Here is a 19,969-nt window from a genome sequence, read left to right on the forward strand (position 1 = left end):
ATGTGCAGGTTAGGGTGGATCGGCCATGCTAAATTGTCCCATAGTGCCCAGGGAATTGTGGGTTAGCCAGGGGAAATACAGGGTCGCAGGGATTGGGATACTCTTTGGAGGGTTGGTGTGGACTGGATGGGCCTGCTCCTGTAGGGACTCCTTGCTTCAGCGGAATATCTAATGTCTTTTTAAAACAGAAACAAGAAGCTCTGAGTGCAGATATTCCCTCAGCTCTGCATTGGGATAGCAGCCTGCATTGCTGGTGTCTGAGAATTTGAACCTAGAAACACTAATTCCTGCCCACCCTGAGGCATGTCCAAATAGTACCATTCCCACAATTGGAAAGGTGTGTACTAAAAACAGAAAGCGTGGTGAGATTTAAGTCAGTTCAGCTTGAATGAATGACGTGTCTCATGAAATTAGCATTGCCCCTCCCCCGTAGTGCTCTGTCTCTGTGTGTGTCTCTCTCTCTCTGCCAACTGGTTTCGCTTTATTGAACTCAGTTTGTAGGATGACTGCGCTCCAAACATTTACCCAAGGGCATTGACTGAAACAATAATCTCACAGAGCTTCCCAGTTTCAAAAACAAAGTTAAAAATACCTTTGATTGTGTTCGCAAACACACCCAGTGCACAGCTGGAGTGGTAACTAACCCTTGTGTGGGGGGTGGTGGGGGTGGGAAGGGAGCACTCAATTACATCATCACTGAGTGATTCAGCAGAAAGATTGAGGCCATTCACGCCATGCTGGCTCTGTGAGGAATCCGTCTCACTCCTCTCTCGTGCGCACAAACATGCATACTCTCTCTCTCACACACACACACATTCTGAGACACACCACACTGTCTCTCTCACTTACACGCACGTATATATTCTCCTACATGCACTCACACAGTGTTACACACAGACACATATACTCACATACTCATGCACACACACACACACACAAACACTCACACTCATACACACACACACTCCCTCACACGCATGCATCCACACACTCATACACACACACTCCCACACACTCCCTCACACACACACACACATACACTCTCTCTCACACACACGCACATGCACACTCTCTCTGTCACACACACACATACACACACACACACATAACACACAGACTCCTACACATACACACAAACACACACACATACATACATTCACATACACTCACACATACTCATGTGCACACATGCAAATACACACACTTATACACACACACTCCTTCATACACACAGTCACAATCGCAAACACTCACACTCACACACACTCACACAGACACAGTCACACTCCCACATGTACACTCACACTCCCTCACAGTTTCACACACTTACACACGCACACACACATACACACTCTCTCTCTCACACACACGCAAATACATACACTCTCTCTCACACTCATACGCACACTCACACACAGACCCCCACACATACACACACTCACTCACACACACACACTCCCACACTCACATGCTCACACACACATACTCTCTCTCGCACTCACACACACAGACACCCCCCCAGCCAGCTTTTAATTTCTGAATGCTTTTAAAAATTCATTCACAGGGTGAGGACAGCTTTTTACTCCTGATGAAGGGCTTTTGCCTGAAACGTCAATTTCATTGCACTTTGGATGCTGCCTGAACTGCTGTGCTCTTCCAGCACCACTGATCCAGAATTTGGTTTCCAGCATCTGCAGTCATTGTTTTTACATCATCTCTGGTTCGGCCCAGTAGTTATTGCCTATCTCTAATTGCCCATTGGCTGTGGGTCTGGGGTCACCAGTCGGCCAACCAAGGTGAGGACGGCAGATTTCCTTCTCTCCAGGGCATTAGTGACCGAGATGGGTTTTTTTGACAATCGACAATGGATTCATTGTCATCCTTAGTCTCTTAAATTCCAGATATCTTGAATGTTCCCATAAATCCACCTCCCTCAGGCAGGGGTTCCAGAGCACATCAACTTGCTTCACAAATTTCTTCACATTTAATTGTTTTCCTTTCTCTGAAATTGGTGTATTTTCTGTTTGTAGGCAGGACCTCATTTAAGCAAATTTATTTCTGTTGCTTGCTTAAATGAGGTGCTTAAACTAATCTGTAACCTGGCATAAGTGAGATTAGATTCGCTTCCCTACAGTGTGGAAACAGGCCCTTCAGCCCAACCAGTCCACACCGACCCTCTGAAGAGTAACCCACCCAAACTCATTTCCCTCTGACTAATGCACCTAGCAATTTAGCATGGCCAATTCACCTAATCCACACATTTTTGGATTGTGGGAGGAAACCAGAGCACTCAGAGGAAACCCACACAGACACGAGGAGGATGTGCAAACTCCACTCAGACAATCACCTGAGGCTGGAATCGAACCTGGGACCCTGGTGCTGTGAGACAGCAATGCTAACCACTGAGCCACCATGCTGCCTACATGGGGAGGAATTTCTTCTCTCAGAGGGTTATTCACCTTCAACATTCTCAACGTGCCAGCACTCCATTCCCTTCAGGTTGCTAAGCTTATTAGACAAAGCAGTAATGCATGGGGATACCTGAAAGCACAGGTCTGCAGGAAAAAAACAGAGTTCATGCTTTGAGTCAAACAGACTCGATCAGATACCTGAAATTAATCTAGTCGCATTTGCCAACATTTGAGTAAAAAGTGAGGTCTGCAGATGCTGGAGATCAGAGCTGAAAATGTGTTGCTGGAAAAGCGCAGCAGGTCAGGCAGCATCCAAAGAACAGGAAATTCGACGTTTTGGGCCAGAGCCCTTCATCAGGAATGAGGAGAGGGTGCCAGGCAGGCTAAGATAAAAGGTAGGGAGGAGGGACTTGGGGGAGGGGCGATGGAGATGTGATAGGTGGAAGGAGGTCAAGGTGAGGGTGATAGGCCGGAGTGGGGTGGGGGCGGAGAGGTCAGGAAGAGGATGGCAGGTTAGGAGGGCGGTGCTGAGTTCAAGGGAATCGACTGAGACAAGGTGGGGGGGAGGGGAAATGAGGAAACTGGAGAAATCTGAGTTCATCCCTTGTGGTTGGAGGGTTACTGGAGAAATCTGAGTTCCCTCCAACCACAAGGGATGAACTCAGATTTCTCCAGTTTCCTCATTTCCCCTCCCCCCCACCTTGTCTCAGTCGATTCCCTTGAACTCAGCACCGCCTTCCTAACCTGCAATCCTCTTCCTGACCTCTCCGCCCCCGCCCCACTCCGGCCGATCACCCTCACCTTGACCTCCTTCCACCTATCACATCTCCATCGCCCCTCCCCCGAGTCCCTCCTCCCTACCTTTTATCTTAGCCTGCCTGGCACCCTCTCCTCATTCCTGATGAAGGGCTCTGGCCCGAAACGTCGAATTTCCTGTTCCTTGGATGCTGCCTGACCTGTTCCCTATTCCTGAGATGCTGCCTAACCTGCTGTGCTTTAACCAGCAACACGTTTTCAGCTCTGCTGTGCTTTAACCAGCAGCACATTTTCAGATTTTATCAACCTCTCAAGCTTCTCTGGGGACCAGTTCTGACAAAGAGTCACTGGACTTGAAATGTCAATTCTGCTTTCTACCCACACAGATGCTGCCAGACCTGCTGAGTTTCTGCAGCAATTTCTGTTTATCTGCCTTTATTTACTGAAGGATAGAGTTGAAGAGTAGGGAAGTTATGGGGGAACTGTATAAAATATCAGTAGGCCACCCTGTGAAAGAGTATTGGTGCAGTTAGTGGAATCTAAATTATAAGAGGGGGGTAAAAGAAATTGGAGAGGGTGCAGAGAGAGATTTACCAGGATGTTTCCCAGTCTGGACAGATTTACCGGGATGTTGCCTGGGTTGGAGAGATTTACCAGGATGTTGCCTGGCCCGCAGAATTTCAGAGATGGAGAGAGATCGGACAGACTGGGATTGTTTCCCTTAGAGCACAGGAGATTGAGAGGGGACATGTGAATGAGATGGGGAAAACGATGAGGAGTGCAGACAGGAAGCAACATTTCCCCTCGACTGAGAGACCAATGACCGGGGAGGGGGGAGGTACAAATTGTAGGGAAGGGGCAGGTGGTTTAGAGAGAATACGAGGAACACATTTTCACCCGGAAGGTGGTGGGGAGTCTGGGACTCGATGCCCCATAACTTTTCGGACGTTTTCAGACATGCAGCAAAGCAGACCATGCCAAGTACCAGGCAATTGGATTGGAATATATTCAAGGACTAGCTTTTGACCAGCATCGATCTAATGGGCCTTTTTGTTTTAACTCTGCTGCAGATCTATAATTCCTGCCCCAGCAAGCAGACTCTAGCTCATTGAATACCTACAAAGACTGGTGTGGGTATTTATTCATCAGTGAGAGAGTCAAAGAGTTTGGAGAGATGGTATCGAGTTCAGTAATAAGCCAGATCAACCAGGAACAAGGGGGCTGGCTCGAGGGGCTGAATGGCCTACTCCTAGCCCACTTTCATGAGATTGTTTGGCTTGACCTCATTGAATGCTGAATGGGCTGAATGGCTGATGTCTTGCGGTCCCGGATTACCCCTTCAGGAGGCGCTGGTGAGCTACCTTCATGAAGTCCATTGCAAATGGTGAAGGGTGAGCCTTGATTCTAATCCTTGTCTTGATAGGAACACTAGTAGGCCATTCAGCCCCTCTAGACTGTGGTTGATCCATGGCCTAACTCTATATCCCTTGATGCTCTTGCTGAAGAAAATATGTTGCCTTTCTCAGACTTCAATTTAACCATTAAATTAGCATCATTTGTAGAAGAGAGTCCCAAATCTCTATCACCCTTTCTGTGTAGCAGGACATCCTAATGTCTCTCTGGACCGAACTTTTAGACTAGTTCCTCTTGGTTTATTTTTATCTACCTGGTAATGTCCTGAAGACCTCAATCGGATACCAAAGCAGACCACGCTCAAATGCAACAAGATCTGGACAATATCCAGGTTTAGGCTGACAGGTGGCATCTAACATTACGCCACACAAATGCCAGGCAATGGCCATCACCAATAAGAGGCGATCTAACCACTGCCCCTTGACGTTCAATGGTGTTGCCATCACCAAGTCCCCCACCATCAACATCCTGGGGTTTGCCATTAAGCAGAAACTTAACTGGACTTGCCACATAAACGCAACGGCTATAAGAACAGGTCAGAGGCTATGATTACTGCAGCGAGTAACTCACCTTCTGACTCCCCAAAGCCTGTCCACTAAACACACGGCTTGAGTCAGGACTATGAGGGAATACTCCCCAGTTGCCCTGGGGTGGTGGGGAAGTTCTAACAACACTCAAGAAGCTTGACACCATCCAGGGACAAAGTAGCCCTCTTGATTGACACCACCTCCACAAACATCCCCTCCCTCGCTCACCGATGCTCAGTAGCAGCAGTGTGTACCATCTACAAGATGCACTGCAGCAATTCACCAAAGAGCCTTCACAAGCACCTTCCTAACCCACAGCCACCTCCATCTAGGAGGACAAGGGAACACCATCATGTTCAAATTCCCCTCTGAGCCGCTCACCATTCTAACTGGGAAATATATCGGTCGTTCCTTCAACGTCGCTGGGTCAGAATCCTGGAGTCCCCTCCCTAACGACACTGTGTGGGTCAACCCACAGCAGGTGGACTGTAGATGGCAGCCCCTCCTCACCTTATCAAGGAGAAACTAGGGACGGGCAATAAATGCTGGTTCCAGCCAGCAATACCCATCTCCTACAAATAAATTTTTAAAAAGATCACCCCTTCACCTTCTAACTTCTGGAGAATAGAAGCCTGATTTTTACAATCTCTCCCCATAACGTAATCCCTGAAGTCCTAGTATCATGCTTGGAAATGTGTGTTGTACTCCCTCCAGGGTCAAAACATCCCTCTAAGGTATGGTGTATAGATCTGTTCTAAATAGGGTCTAACTAGGGTTTTTTTTATAGTATAATGTCTCCATTCCTATGCTCCTGCTCCTTTAGATAAGAAGGCCAGCACTCTGTCAGTCTTCCTGAATACTTTCTGCATCTGTTTGTGGACATTTTAAAGAACTCCACACTTGAATCCCCAAATCTCATGAAACTCACAAAGAAGGTGAACATTACACCTTTGGCAGTCTCTCTTTATATGTGCTCTGGTACTCGACTCATCAGTGTTCCTCACCTATGTATCAGCGCAGTGCTATCACCACCCAACTCTCATCCACGTTCCTTCAGTTATGCCAAACTCCTGAAAGAGTTCATGAGTTGTAGAGACACCCACGTTAGGGAGGGAGTTCCAGGATTTTGACCCACTGAAGGAACGGCCAAGACATTTCCAACTCAAGATAGTGGGTTGCTTGGAGGGGAACTTTCAGGGGGTTGGTGTTCCCATGTATCTGCTGCCTTTGCCCTTCTAGATGGTAGAGACTGTGGGTTGGGAAGGTGCTGTTGGAGGAGCCTTGCATCTTGTAGATGGTTCACACTGCTATGACTGTACATGGGTGATGGAGGGAATGGATACTGAAGGTCTATGATTAACAGTAGGCACAGCAGGCGATGAGGAAAGCTAATGGAGTGCTCTCCTTCATGGTGAGAGGATTTGAGCATTGGAGTGGGGATGTCTTGCTGCAGTTATGCAGGGCCTTGGTACGACCACACCTTGGGTATTGTGTGCAGTTTTGGTCTCCGAGTCTGAGGAATCCTTGCTATTGAGGGAGTCCAGGAAAGGTTCTCCAGACTGATACCTGGGATGGCAGGACTGACATATGAGGAAAGACTGGATCGACTGGGCTTGTACACACTGGAATTTAGAAAAATGGGAGGAAGGGGGGAGCTCCTTTCGAAACATATAAAATCCTGATGGGAATGGACAGGCTAGATGTGGGAAGAACATTCCCAATGTTGAGGGAGATCCAGAACCAGGGGGTCACAGTCTAAGAATAAGGGGGTAAGCCATTTAGGATGGAGATGAGGAAGGATTTCATCACTCTGAGAGAGTTGGGAACCTGTGGATTTGTCTCCCACAGGAAGCATGGCGAAAGTGAGGACTGCAGATGCAGGAGACCAGAGTCGAGAGTGTGGCGCTGGGAAATCACAGCAGGTCAGGCCGCATCCGAGGAGCAGGAAAATTGATGTTTCGGCCCTTCGTTTCCTGATTTTCTTGCTCCTAGGATGCTGCCTGACCTGCTGTGCTTTTCCAGCACCACTCTCTCGACTCCCACAGCAAACTGTAGGGGCCCATTCATTCGATATACACGAGAGGGAGCTGGGTGTGGTGCTTGCAGCTAGAGGGATCAAGGGAGACGGGGAGAGGGCGGGAATGGGATAACGAAATCGCACGGACAGCCATGATCATATTGAATGGTGGGAACAGGCTGGAAGGGCTGAATGGCCTACTCTGTACCTATTAACCCTGTTTCTATGTTCGCCTTGCAATCAATGCACAGACAATGAGGATCATAGAACATAGAACATTATAGCGGAGTACAGGCCCTTCGGCCCTCGATGTTGCACCGTCCTGTCATACTAATCTGAAGCCCATCCCACCTACACTATTCCACATACGTCCATATGCCTGTCCAATGACGACTTAAATGTGCTTAAAGTTGGCGAATCTACTACCGTTGCAGGCAAAGCATTCCATACCCTTACTACACTCTGAGTAAAGAAACTACCTCTGACATCTGTCTTATATCTATCTCCCCTCACTTTAAAGTTGTGTCCCCTCGTGTTTGCCATCCCCATACTTGGAAAAAGGCTCTCCCTGTACATCCTATCTAACCCTCTGATTATCTTGAATGTCTCTATTAAGTCACCTCTCAACCTTCTTCTCTCTAACGAGAACAGCCTCAAGGCCCTCAGCCTTTCCTCGTGAGACATTCCTTCCATACCAGGCAACGTCCTAGTAAATCTCCTCTGCACCCTTTCCAAAGCTTCCACATCCTTCTTATAATGCGGTGACCAGAACTGTACACAATAACTAGGGTTATTCACCAGTGCTCTGGGTGCGCAGTTCAAGAAAGCCGGGTAGTCTTGTGCCACTCAGGGTCATGTGGGTGACAGACTGGTAACACGGGGAAGGGAGTGCTGGTGCGGTTGCTGGGACACAGAAATTGACCTTCTTTGTTGCATTTTCCCCAGGTTGCTGTGCGTTCTGGTGTATGCCTTGCTTCATGTGCAAGACTGTGGACCAGTTCGGGGAGTGCCTCTGCCTGCCATTACTGGACACTAGCTGCAATGGCTGCGGCTATGTCAGCACAGGAGCGATTCCACCCGTCTCCCTCGCAATGCGGGTTGCGTTCCGCGAGAGACACGGAATTCCGGTGAGTGGGACAGTGCGCCTGTCACCGCGCTCTCCAGGCTCCACCTACTGTCCAGTCAATGTAGATCTAGATTTAATTTTTATTGTCACATGTACACACGTACGGTACACAAGACCCCACTGTACGATGGTAAGGTGTACATTTAGCCCATTCAGTTCTGTGCTAGCTCTTTCCTCTGTTACTGAAACATAGAGTCATACAGCACAGAAACAGACCCTTTGTTCCAACTCATCAATGCCGACTAGATATCCTAGATTAATCTAGTCCCATTTGCCAGCATTTGGCCCCATAGCCCTCTAAACCCTTCCTATTCATGTCCCCATCCAAATGCCTTTTAAATGCTGTAATTGTACCAGCCTCCATCACTTCCTCTGGCAGCTTGTTCCATACATGTACCACCCTCTGTGTGAAAAAGTTGCCCCTTTTAAACTTTCCCCTTCTCACCTTAAACCTATGCTCTCTAGTTCTGGACACCACAGGCCCAGAGAAAAGACCTTGTCTGTTTATCCTATCCATGACCCTCATGATTTTATAAACCTCTGTAAGTTCACCCCTCAGCCTCCGATGCTCCAGGGGAAAAGCGTCCCAGCCTATTCAGCCTCTCATTATAACTCAAACCCTCTAGTCTCAGTAATATCCATGTCCTTGTAGCTCTATCAGTTTGCTGAGTAGCACCTCCTCTCTAACCTCCTTGTTAACACCCCCTGAATCATTGCTGTTACTGAAATGTTATTGTATTCTCTCTACAATGAAGACGGAAGCAAAATATTTGTTAATTCCTTTATTGTTCACACGAAAGCTGCATTCTCTAGAGGACCAAAACACGTTTACAGATACGTGTCCCTTAAAAATACCTGTAGAAATTCTTGCTATCTATTTTAACATTTCTACCTCTCTCTCCTACTCTAATCTCTTCCTTCTCATTAGCCCCTTCGTCACTCTATGCTGTTCTTTATGTTGCTTTGTGCAATGGTACATTTTTTGCCCTAAATTCAAAGCCTTCCCTAACTCCCTCGGATAGCGGGAGCCCCCTTTACAATGGCAAGAATATTGTCATTCTCAATGGCCTGTTGTAGAAACTCTTATTTTAGTCAATCAATCTTGTCCGGGGGCCTCGGGTAATTGACACGTTTCTTCACGCTATCAGGGGGTGGATGGGGGAAGAGATTATAGCTCATTTTTGCTGAGCTCTGACCTATTCAGCCGTGGGCGGCACGGTGGCACAGTGGTTAGCACTGCTGCCTCACAGCGCCTGAGACCCGGGTTCAATTCCCGACTCAGGCGACTGACTGTGTGGAGTTTGCACGTTCTCCCCGTGTCTGCGTGGGTTTCCTCCGGGTGCTCCGGTTTCCTCCCACAGTCCAAAGATGTGCGGGTCAGGTGAATTGGCCATGCTAAATTGCCCGTAGTGTTAGGTAAGGGGTAAATGTATGGGTATGGGTGGGTTGTGCTTCGGCGAGTCGGTGTGGACTTGTTGGGCCAAAGGGCCTGTTTCCGCACTGTAAGTAATCTAATCATTATAACTCAAACCCTCTAGTCTTGGAATATCCTTGCCCCTGGAGCTCTATCAGTTTGTGAATAGCAAAATCACTGACCTCTTCCCTTGATATTGTGAACAAGAGCGTCAATTACTCGAGGCCTATGGACGAGATTTATTAGCTAAAGCAAGACTTTCTACAACAGTAATGGATTGGGAGTTCGCAGCTTAGCAAAATATGCCTGGGGACAAGTGTAGTAAGGCCACACCCGGAGTACGTCAGGGAGTTTCAGTTTCCTGACTTGTAGAGAGTTGTGCTTTCATTCAGGATGTGAGCGTCGATTACTCACCCTGAAAATAATCGGGCTATCTTTTAATCCTGGAACAGAGCCTCAGACATAGGAACCGAGACAGGCCAGTCAGCCCGTTCCACCATCCGAAGGCATCGTGGCTGGACTGACATTCCGCACACCGGCAGACAAGGGAGGCGCGGTAGTAGTTTGGCACACCGACCTTTATACCGCTGAGGCCAAACGCCAGCTGGCGGACGCCTCCTCCTATTGCCCCCTTGACCATGACCCCACCTCCCAAACCATCATCTCCCAGACCATCCATAACCTCATCACCTCAGGGGATCTCCCATCCACCGCCTCCAACCTCATAGTCCCACAACCCCGCACCGCCCGTTTCTACCTCCTGCCCAAAATCCACAAACCTGACTGCCCCGGCTGACCCATTGTCTCAGCCTGCTCCTGTCCCACCGAACTTATCTCCGCATACCTCGACACGGTTCTGTCCCCCTTAGTCCAAGAACTCCCCACCTACGTTCGGGACACCACCCACGCCCTCCACCTCCTCCATGATTTTCGCTTCCCCGGTCCCCAACGCCTTATCTTCACGATGGACTTCCAGTCCCTGTACACCTCCATCCCCCATCACGAAGGACTCAAAGCCCTCCGCTTCTTCCTTTCCCGCCGCACCAACCAGTACCCTTCCACTGACACCCTCCTTTGACTGACTGAACTGGTCCTCACCCTGAACAACTTCTCTTTTCAATCCTCCCACTTCCTCCAAACTAAAGGAGTTGCCATGGGCACCCGCATGGGCCCCAGCTATGCCTGTCTCTTCGTAGGATGTGTGGAACAGTCCATCTTCCGCAACTACACTGGCACCACACCCCACCTTTTCCTCCGCTACATCGATGACTGTATCGGTGCTGCCTCGTGCTCCCACGAGGAGGTTGAACAGTTCATCAATTTTACCAACACCTTCCACCCTGACCTCAAATTCACTTGGACTGTCTCAGACTCCTCCCTCCCCTTCCTAGATCTTTCCATTTCTATCTCGGGCGACCGAATCAACACAGACATCTACTATAAACCGACTGACTCCCACAGCTACCTAGACTACACCTCCTCCCACCCTGCCCCCTGTAAAAATGCCATCCCATATTCCCAATTCCTTCGTCTCCGCCGCATCTGCTCCCAGGAGGACCAGTTCCAATACCGTACAGCCCAGATGGCCTCCTTCTTCAAAGACCGCAGATTCCCCCCAGATGTGATTGACGATGCCCTCCACCGTATCTCCTCCACTTCCCGCTCCTCCGCCCCTGAGCCCCGCTCCTCCAATCGCCACCAGGACAGAACCCCACTGGTTCTCACCTACCACCCCACCAACCTCCGTATACAGCGTATCATCCGCCGTCATTTCCGCCACCTCCAAACGGACTCCACCACCAAGGATATATTTCCCTCCCCTCCCCTATCAGCGTTCCACAAAGCCCACTCCCTCCGTGACTCCCTCGTCAGGTCCACACCCCCCACCAACCCAACCTCCACTCCCGGCACCTTCTCCTGCAACTGCAAGAAATGCAAAACTTGCGCCCACACCTCCTCCCTTACTTCTCTCCAAGGCCCCAAGGGATCCTTCCATATCCGCCACAAATTCACCTGCACCTCCACACACATCATCTATTGCATCCGCTGCACCCGATGTGGCCTCCTCTATATTGGGGAGACGGGCCGCCTACTTGCGGAACGCTTCAGGGAACACCTCTGGGACGGCTGGACCAACCAACCCAACCACCCCGTGGCTCACCACTTTAACCCTCCCTCCCACTCCACCGAGGACATGCAGGTCCTTGGACTCCTCCATCGCCAGACCATAACAACACAACGGTTGGAGGAAGAGCGCCTCATCTTCTGCCTGGGAACCCTCCAACCACAAGGGATGAACTCCAGTTCTCCAGTCTCCTCATTTCCCCTCCCCCCACCTTGTCTCAGTCGATTCCCTCGAACTCAGCACCACCCTCCTAACCTGCAATCTTCTTCCTAACCTCTCCGCCCCCACCCCACTCCGGCCTATCACCCTCACCTTGACCTCCTTCCACCTATCACATCTCCATCGCCCCTCCCCCAAGTCCTTCCTCCCTACCTTTTATCTTACCCTGCTGGACACAATTTCCTCATTCCTGATGAAGGGCTTATGCCAGAAACGTCGAATTTCCTCTTCTTTGGATGCTGCCTTACCTGCTGCGCTTTAACCAGCAACACATTTTCAGCTCTGATATTCCGCACGTCTGCTTTCCTGCCCTTTCCCTTGACCAAGAATCTGTCTCGGTCTCAGGGGACTCTGCACCCGCCATATCTCTCTGTCTCAAGAAGCTCAGCAGGCTCACAGCCCTCTGTGGGAAGAGATGCCTCCTCATCTCAGGGGCCCCTTTATCCTGAGACAGTGCCCTCTGGTCCTAGACTCCCCCATGAGGGGAAACATCCTCCCAGCACTAACCCTTAAGAATCCAATATGTTTCAATGAGAACACCTCTCCAGTAAGTACAGTCCCAAACCTGCTTAGCTTCTGCTCAGAACACAATCCCTTCACCCCAGGGGATCATCCGAGTGAATGTTCTCTCTGAACCGCCTCCAGTGAAATGATATCTTTCCTTAAATAAGGAACTGCTCGCACTCCTCCAAATGTGGTCTCCCCCAGTACCTTGTACAGTTGCAGTAAGACTTCCTTATTCTTATAGTCCAACCCCCTTGAAATAAGGGCCAACATTCCACGACCCTTCTTGATTCCCTGCTGCCCGTGTGTGCTAGCTTTTTGAGCTCCCCCCCCCGCCAAGTCGCTTTGTGTCACAGTTTTCTGAATTTTCTCTCCAAAACTCTGTCCTTCTCCTTTTTAAAGTGAGCAACTTCAGATCTTCCCACATTATGCTCCATTTGCCAACTTACTTAATCAAGGGTGGCACGGTGGCGCAGTGGTTAGCACTGCTGCCTCACAGCGCCAGAGACCCGGGTTCAATTCCCGCCTCAGGTGACTGACTGTGTGGAGTTTGCACGTTCTCCCCATGTCTGCGTGGGTTTCCTCCGGGTGCTCCGGTTTCCTCCCACAGTCCAAAGATGTGCGGGTCAGGTGAATTGGCCATGCTAAATTGCCTGTAGTGTTAGGTAAGGGGTAAATGTAGGGGTATGGGTGGGTTGCGCTTCGGGCGGGTCGGTGTGGACTTGTTGGGCCGAAGGGCCTGTTTCCACACTGTAAATAATCTAAAGAATGTTTGCCATTAATTGGTTAGAGCATTGAGTGTAGGAGTTGGGAGGTCATTTGCATCTGTACATGACATTGGTTAGGCGACTTTTGGAATATTGCGTTCAGTTCTGGTCTCCCTGCTACAGGAAGGATGTTGTGAAACTTGAAAGGGTTCAGAAAACATTCACAAGGACGTTGCCAGGGTTGGAGGGTTTGACCTCTAGGGAGAGGTTGGGGCTGTTTTCCCTGCAGCGTCGGAGGCTGAGGAGTGACCTTATAGAGGTTTACAAAATCATGAGGGGGATGGAGAGTGTAAATAGCCGAGCTCTTTTCCCTGGGGTGAGGGAGTCCATAACTCGAGGGGCATCGGTTTAAGGCGACAGGGGAAAGACATAAAAGGGACCTGAGGGTCAGCTTTTTCACACAGAGGATGGTGCGTGTATGGAATGAGCTGCCAGAGGAAGTGGTGGAGGCTGGTACAATTACAGCATTTAAAGTCATAGAGATGTACAGCATGGAAACAGACCTCAATTTGTCCGTACCGACCGAATAACCTAACATAATCTAGTCCCATTTGCCAGCACTTGGCCCATGTCCCTCTAAACCTTTCCTATTCATGTACCCATCCAGATGCCTTTTAAATACCATAATTGTACCAGCCTCCACCACTTCCTCTGGCAGCTCATTCCATACACGCACCACCCTCTGCCTGAAAAAGTTGCCCCTTAGGTCTCTTTTATACCTTAAAAGGCATCTGTGATGGGTAAATGAATAGGAAGGGCTGAGAGAGATATGGGCCAATTGCGACTCGCTTCGGTTCAGCTATCTGGTCGGCATGGATGAGTTGGATAGAAGGTTCTGTTTCTGTGCTGTATGGCTCAATGACAAAGGACAGTACAGGAACAAGTCGATCAACAACTCCTCTGCAAATCATTTGCATCTCTTTCGCAACCCGCCTTTCCAGCTATTTTTGCATTTGGCGACACTGCGTTCACTTCCTCCCTGTCGGTCATCAGAGGGTTGGGAGAGGTGGGAAGGGCACTGGGTAGGATGGGGAACAGGCTTTTCGGAACCATTCCGCCACTTCCACCTGGGTTCAGCGAGAGTGGGGAATGACTGACGCTCGGTGGCTGTGTGTGTGAACCCAGAAATGAGCTGTTTCTTTGTGTCTCTCCTGCACCCAGGGCTCCATCTTCAATGACTGCTGCATCATGTACTGGTGCAACTGCTGTGGCTGGTGCCAGATCGCGCGGGAGATGAAGGCGCGCAAGAGTGCCGTGACGGTGATTAATGCCAGCACCACCATGCTGCCCCACCCCACCTACGTGCCCCAGCCTAACTACGCCGGGCAGCCTGGCTACGCTGGGCAGCCTGGCTACGCCCCCCCGCCTGGCAATGCCCCCCAGCCTGGCTACGCACCCCCTGCCAACCAGGTGGCACCATACCCCCCTAAATGAAGTGATGGAACCCACCGCAGGAGGCGGGGGCACAGGAGAGACATGGCGACACTCCACGACAAAGATCCGTCCTTGATGACCATTCCTGTGTAATATTAAAGGTTACAGCTAGTGCACTTTAATCTGTCTTTCTCAAGGCTTCGTCTGTTAAGGGAAGGGGCCCGTCCCCGAAAGGTCTTTCCATTGCATTTCTTTCATCGTTTTGTAATCACTCCCTGTCTCTTTCTTCGATGGGACTATATGTTAGCCTGCTCTCTCTGTATTCCTCACCCCCTCTCTTTCTCTCACTCTTCCATCCCTTCCCACCTCCTCCCCGTCCTCCCTCCATTTCCCCCACTCTTCATCCCTCTCTGTCTTTCTCCAACCCACATCTCCACTCCCCTCTCTCTCTCTCTCCAGCCCCCTCCCCATCTTCCCTATCCATTACCTCCCCCCCAATGCTCTCCCTCTCTCTCTCTCTCTCCATTCCCCAACCCCCCTCTCTCACAGGGAGAGATCTGTACACTGACTGGTGTCTCTCAACCCCTTCTCTCTCAGGGAGATATCTGTACACTGACTGGTGTCTCTCAGTTCCACCCCTCTCAGGGAGATATCTGTCCACTGACTGATGGGTGTCTCTCAGTATTCCCCCCCACCCCTCTCAGGGAGATATCTGTACATTGACTGATGTCTCTCAATCCTCTCTCTCTCAGGGAGATATCTGTACACTGACTGGTGTCTCTCAGTCCCTCTCTCTCAGGGAGATATCTGTACACTGACTGATGTCTCTCAGTCCCCTCTCTCAAGGAGATATCTGTACACTGACTGATGTCTCTCAGTCCCTCTCTCTCAGGGAGATATCGGTACACTGTCTGGTGTCTCTCAGCCCCCTCTCTCTCCCTCTCAGGAAGATATCTGTACACTGACTGATGTCTCTCAATCCTCTCCCTCTCAGGGAGATTTGTGTCTACTCAGGCTTTATCAACTTTATTCAATGTCTGAGCCAACTATTAAACTGCTCGGTCTCAGAGTTATATCTTTTGTAAATCTTTTGTCATGATGAAGGACTTAAAAAACCCCTGGTCAAATGAGACCAGAGAAAAGTTTTAACTGTACTTGCTTCAGCTTCTGTAGAGCAGTGATTAATAATCAAATTCACGCTGTCTGTTCAGGATAATAAATCAGAATAATAAAGGCATTACCCATCAGTGACTTGTCTTATTTAATTTGGCATAACTCTGCTGTGTTCCACAGACCCTTCCCCAACTGGGCTGTTCTGTTTCTTATTTGGCAATGTGTCATTGTTTACTGCTCCTGAGCTTGAGTGGGGGAGGGAGGGGATGTAGGCGGATGTGATGCCAATCAAGTGGGGGTTGCTTTGTCCCCTGGATGGTGTCGGGCTTGTTGAGTGTTGTTGGAGCCGCCCCCATCCAGGGGCAAGTGGGGAGTATCCAGAGATTGATAGATTCTTGTTGTCTCGAGGAATTAAGGGCTACTGGGAGAACGCTGGTAAGTGGAGTTGAAATGCCCATCAGCCATGATTGAATGGCGGAGTGGACTTGATGGGCCGAATGGCCTTACTTCCACTCCTATGTCTAATGGTCTTATCCCCTCACACTCCTGACTTGGGCCTTGTCAATGGTGGATTGACCTAGGGGACGGAGCTGGTGAGGAAAAAGGGGTGATTTCTGGGGTTTTTTTTTGAGGTAGGGGGTTGCTATTGGAAGGGGACAGTTACAAAACTTAACAAGATGGAGACTGGGAGGGGAAACTGAGAGGCCGACAGTTTAGAAGAGTGTAGTGCTGGAAAAGCACAGCCAGTCAGGCACCAGCCAAGGAGCAGGAGAATCGACGTTTGGGTATGAGCGCTTCAGTAAGGGGTGAGAGGCCAGGAAACAACCAACAGGCAGGCCAATGGGAAGATATTGGAGAACGTTGTGGGTCCCAGGGGGAGGATGGGAAGAGTTCTAGGCCATGACTGGTTATGGGATGGGTGGGAGGTAGCAGAAGCAGTTGATTCAGTGAAGCTATTGGTGACAATACAGATAGAAACCATGCAGATGAGAACGTGGAAGGGTAAGGTAAGTATATCTGTCAAAATTTGAGGAGGTCTCATTACCTTTGGCCTCAAACTGCTCATCGAGATAAAATCACGAGGGACACGGATAAGGTGAAGAGCTAAAGTCTTTGCCCTGGGGTCAGGGAGTCCAAAATGAGAGGGCATAAGCTTAGGGTGAGAGGGGAAAGACTTAAAAGGGACCCGAGGGCAACTTTTTCATGGGTGGTTCATCCAGAGGAAGGGTAGGCACAGTTACGACATTTGGACATGAATAGGAAGGGTTGATTAGATTAGATTAGATTAGACTTACAGTGTGGAAACAGGCCCTTCGGCCCAACAAGTCCACACCGACCCGCCGAAGCGAAACCCACCCATACCCCTACATTACCCCTTACCTAACACTACGGGCAATTTAGCTTGGCCAATTCACCTGACCCGCACATCTTTGGACTGTGGGAGGAAACCGGAGCACCCGGAGGAAACCCACGCAGACACGGGGAGAACGTGCAAACTCCACACAGTCAGTCGCCTGAGTCGGGAATTGAACCCGGGTCTTCAGGCGCTGTGAGGCAGCAGTGCTAACCACTGGGTTGAGAGGGACATGGGCCAAACACAGGCAAGTGGGACAGGTTTGGGACAACTGGTCAGCATGGATTGGTTGAACCGAAGGGTCTGTTTCAGTACTGTATAATTCCAGACATATAAAATGACCAGAGGCTAGATTAGAGTGGTGCTGGAAAAGCACAGCAGGTCAGGCAGCATCCGAGGAGCAGGAAAATCGACGTTTCGGGCAAAAGTCCTTCATCAGGAATATTCATCAGGTATGGTGCTTTTCCAGCACCATTCTGATCTAAACTCCAGCATCAGCAGTCCTGTGTTAGGGAACTGGAGCTGGAGTTGGATGAACTTAGGATCATTCAGGAGGCAGAGGGGGTCATAGATCGGAGCTTTAGGGAAGTAGTAACTCCAAAGATTGCAGACAGATGGGTGACAGTGAGGGGGACTGGGAGGAAGCAGTCAGTACAGGGACCCCCTGCAGCCGTTCCCCTCAAGAACAAGTGTACCGTTTTGGAAACTTGTGGGGGGGACGACTTACCAGGGGTAAGCAATGGGGTTCAGGCCTCTGGCACGGAGCCTGTCCCCGTTGCTCAGAAGGGAAGGGTGGAGAAGAGCAGAGCAATAGTTATTGGAGACTCGATAGTTTGGGGCACAGATAGGCGGTTTTGTGGGGGCGAGAGAGACTCACGTTTGGTATGTTGCCTCCCAGGTGCAAGGGTGCGTGATGTCTCTGATCGTGTTTTCCGGGTCCTTAAGGGGGAGGGGGAGCAGTCCGAAGTCGTGGTCCACATTGGCACCAACGACATAGGTAGGAAGAGGGATGAGGATGTTAGGCAGGCTTTCAGGGAGCTAGGTTGGAAGCTCAGAGCTAGAATGAACAGAGTTGTTGTCTCTGGTTTGTTACCCGTGCCACGTGATAGAAAGTCGAGGAATAGGGAGAGAGAACAGTTAAATGCGTGGCTACAGGGATGGTGCAGGAGGGAGGGATTCCGGTTTCTGGATAACTGGGGTTCTTTCTGGGGAAGGTGGGACCTCTATAAACAGGATGGTCTACATCTGAACCTGAGGGGCACCAGTATCCTTGGGGGGGAGGTTTGCTAGTGCTCGTTCGGGGTGTTTAAACTAACTCTGCAGGGGCATGGGAACCTAGACTGTAGCTTTAGGGTGCAGGACCTGGAGGGTAGGGAGGTTAGGAACATGGCATCAATCTCGAAGGAGGGTGCCTGTGAACAGGAAGGTGGCTTGAAGTGTGTATACTTCAATGCGAGAAGTATACGAAATAAGGTAGGTGAACTTGCAGCGTGGGTTGGTACCTGGGATTTCGATGTTGTGGCTATTACGGAGACATGGGTAGAACAGGGACAGGATTGGATGTTGCAGGTTCCAGGGTTTAAATGTTTTAGTAGGGTCAGAGGTGGGGTTAAAAGAGGGGGAGGTGTGGCATTGCTTGTCAAGGATAGTATTACAGCAGTGGAAAAGACGATGGATGAAGACTCGCCATCTGAGGTAGTTTGGGCTGAGTTTAGAAATAGGAAAGATGAGGTCACCCTGTTAGGAGTTTTCTACAGGCCTCCTAATAGTCCTAGAGATGTAGAAGAAAGGATTGCGAGGATGATTCAGGAGAAGAGTGAAAGTAATAGGGTGGTTGTTATGGGGGACTTTAACTTTCCAAATATTGACTGGGAAAGCTATAGCTCAAGTACGTTAGATGGGTTGGTGTTTGTCCAATGTGTGCAGGAGGGTTTCCTGACGCAATATGTAGACAGGCCAACAAGAGGTGAGGCTATACTGGATTTGGTTCTGGGTAACGAACCAGGCCAGGTGTTAAAATTGGAGGTAGGTGAGCACTTTGGGGACAGTGACCACAATTCTGTAACTTTTACTCTAGTGATGGAGAGGGATAAGTGTGCACTGCAGGGCAAGAGTTATATCTGGGGGCAGGGAAATTATGATGCGGTGAGGCATGACTTAGGATGCGTGGCTTGGAAAAGTAGGCTTCAAGGGAAGGGTGCAATCGATATGTGGAGCTTGTTCAAGGAGCAACTATTGAGTGTCCTTGATAAGTGTGTACCTGTCAGGCAGGGAGGAAAGGGTTGTGTGAGGGAGCCGTGGTTTAATAAGGAATTGGAATCCCTTGTTAAAGGGAAGAGGGCGGCCTATGTAAAGATGAGGCGTGAAGGTTCAATTAGGGCGATTGAGAGTTATAAGGTAGCCAGCAAGGATCTAAAGAGAGAGTTAAGATCAGCAAGGAGGGGACATGAAAAGTCCTTGGTTGGTAGGATTAGGGAAAACCCAAAGGCTTTCGATAGGTATGTCAGGAATAAAAGAATGACTAGGGTAGGAATAGGTCCAGTCAAGGATAGTAGTGGGAAGTTGTGCGTGGATGCTGAAGAAATTGGGGAGACACTGAATTAATACTTTACGTCAGTATTCACTCAGGAACAGGACATTATTGCCGATGTGAATATTGAGTCACAATTAATTAGAATGGATGGCTTTGAGGTATGTAGGGAAGAGGTGTTGGAAATTCTGGAAAGGGTGAAAATAGATAAGTCCCCTGGGCCTGATGGCATTTATCCTAGGATTCTCTGGGAAGCAAGGGAAAAGATTGCAGAGCCATTGGCCTTGATTTTTATGTCCTCGTTGTCTACGAATAGTGC

At 49.6% G+C, this 19,969-nt stretch overlaps 1 protein-coding gene across 1 annotated transcript in view; it reads left to right on the forward strand.

Moving 5' to 3' along the window:
• The window catches only part of LOC132835168 (cornifelin homolog), a 31,336-nt gene extending 15,436 nt beyond the window's left edge, over nt 1–15,900 (forward strand). The window contains exons 3-4 of the mRNA XM_060854510.1: nt 8,070–8,251; nt 14,441–15,900. Of these exons, the coding sequence (XP_060710493.1) occupies nt 8,070–8,251; nt 14,441–14,713 (455 nt within the window). The 3' untranslated portion in view covers nt 14,714–15,900. The remainder of the gene's footprint in view (nt 1–8,069; nt 8,252–14,440) is intronic.
• Nucleotides 15,901–19,969: the final 4,069 nt, after the last annotated feature.

Source organism: Hemiscyllium ocellatum, chromosome 44, assembly GCF_020745735.1.
Source record: "Hemiscyllium ocellatum isolate sHemOce1 chromosome 44, sHemOce1.pat.X.cur, whole genome shotgun sequence".
Taxonomy (NCBI): domain Eukaryota; kingdom Metazoa; phylum Chordata; class Chondrichthyes; order Orectolobiformes; family Hemiscylliidae; genus Hemiscyllium; species Hemiscyllium ocellatum.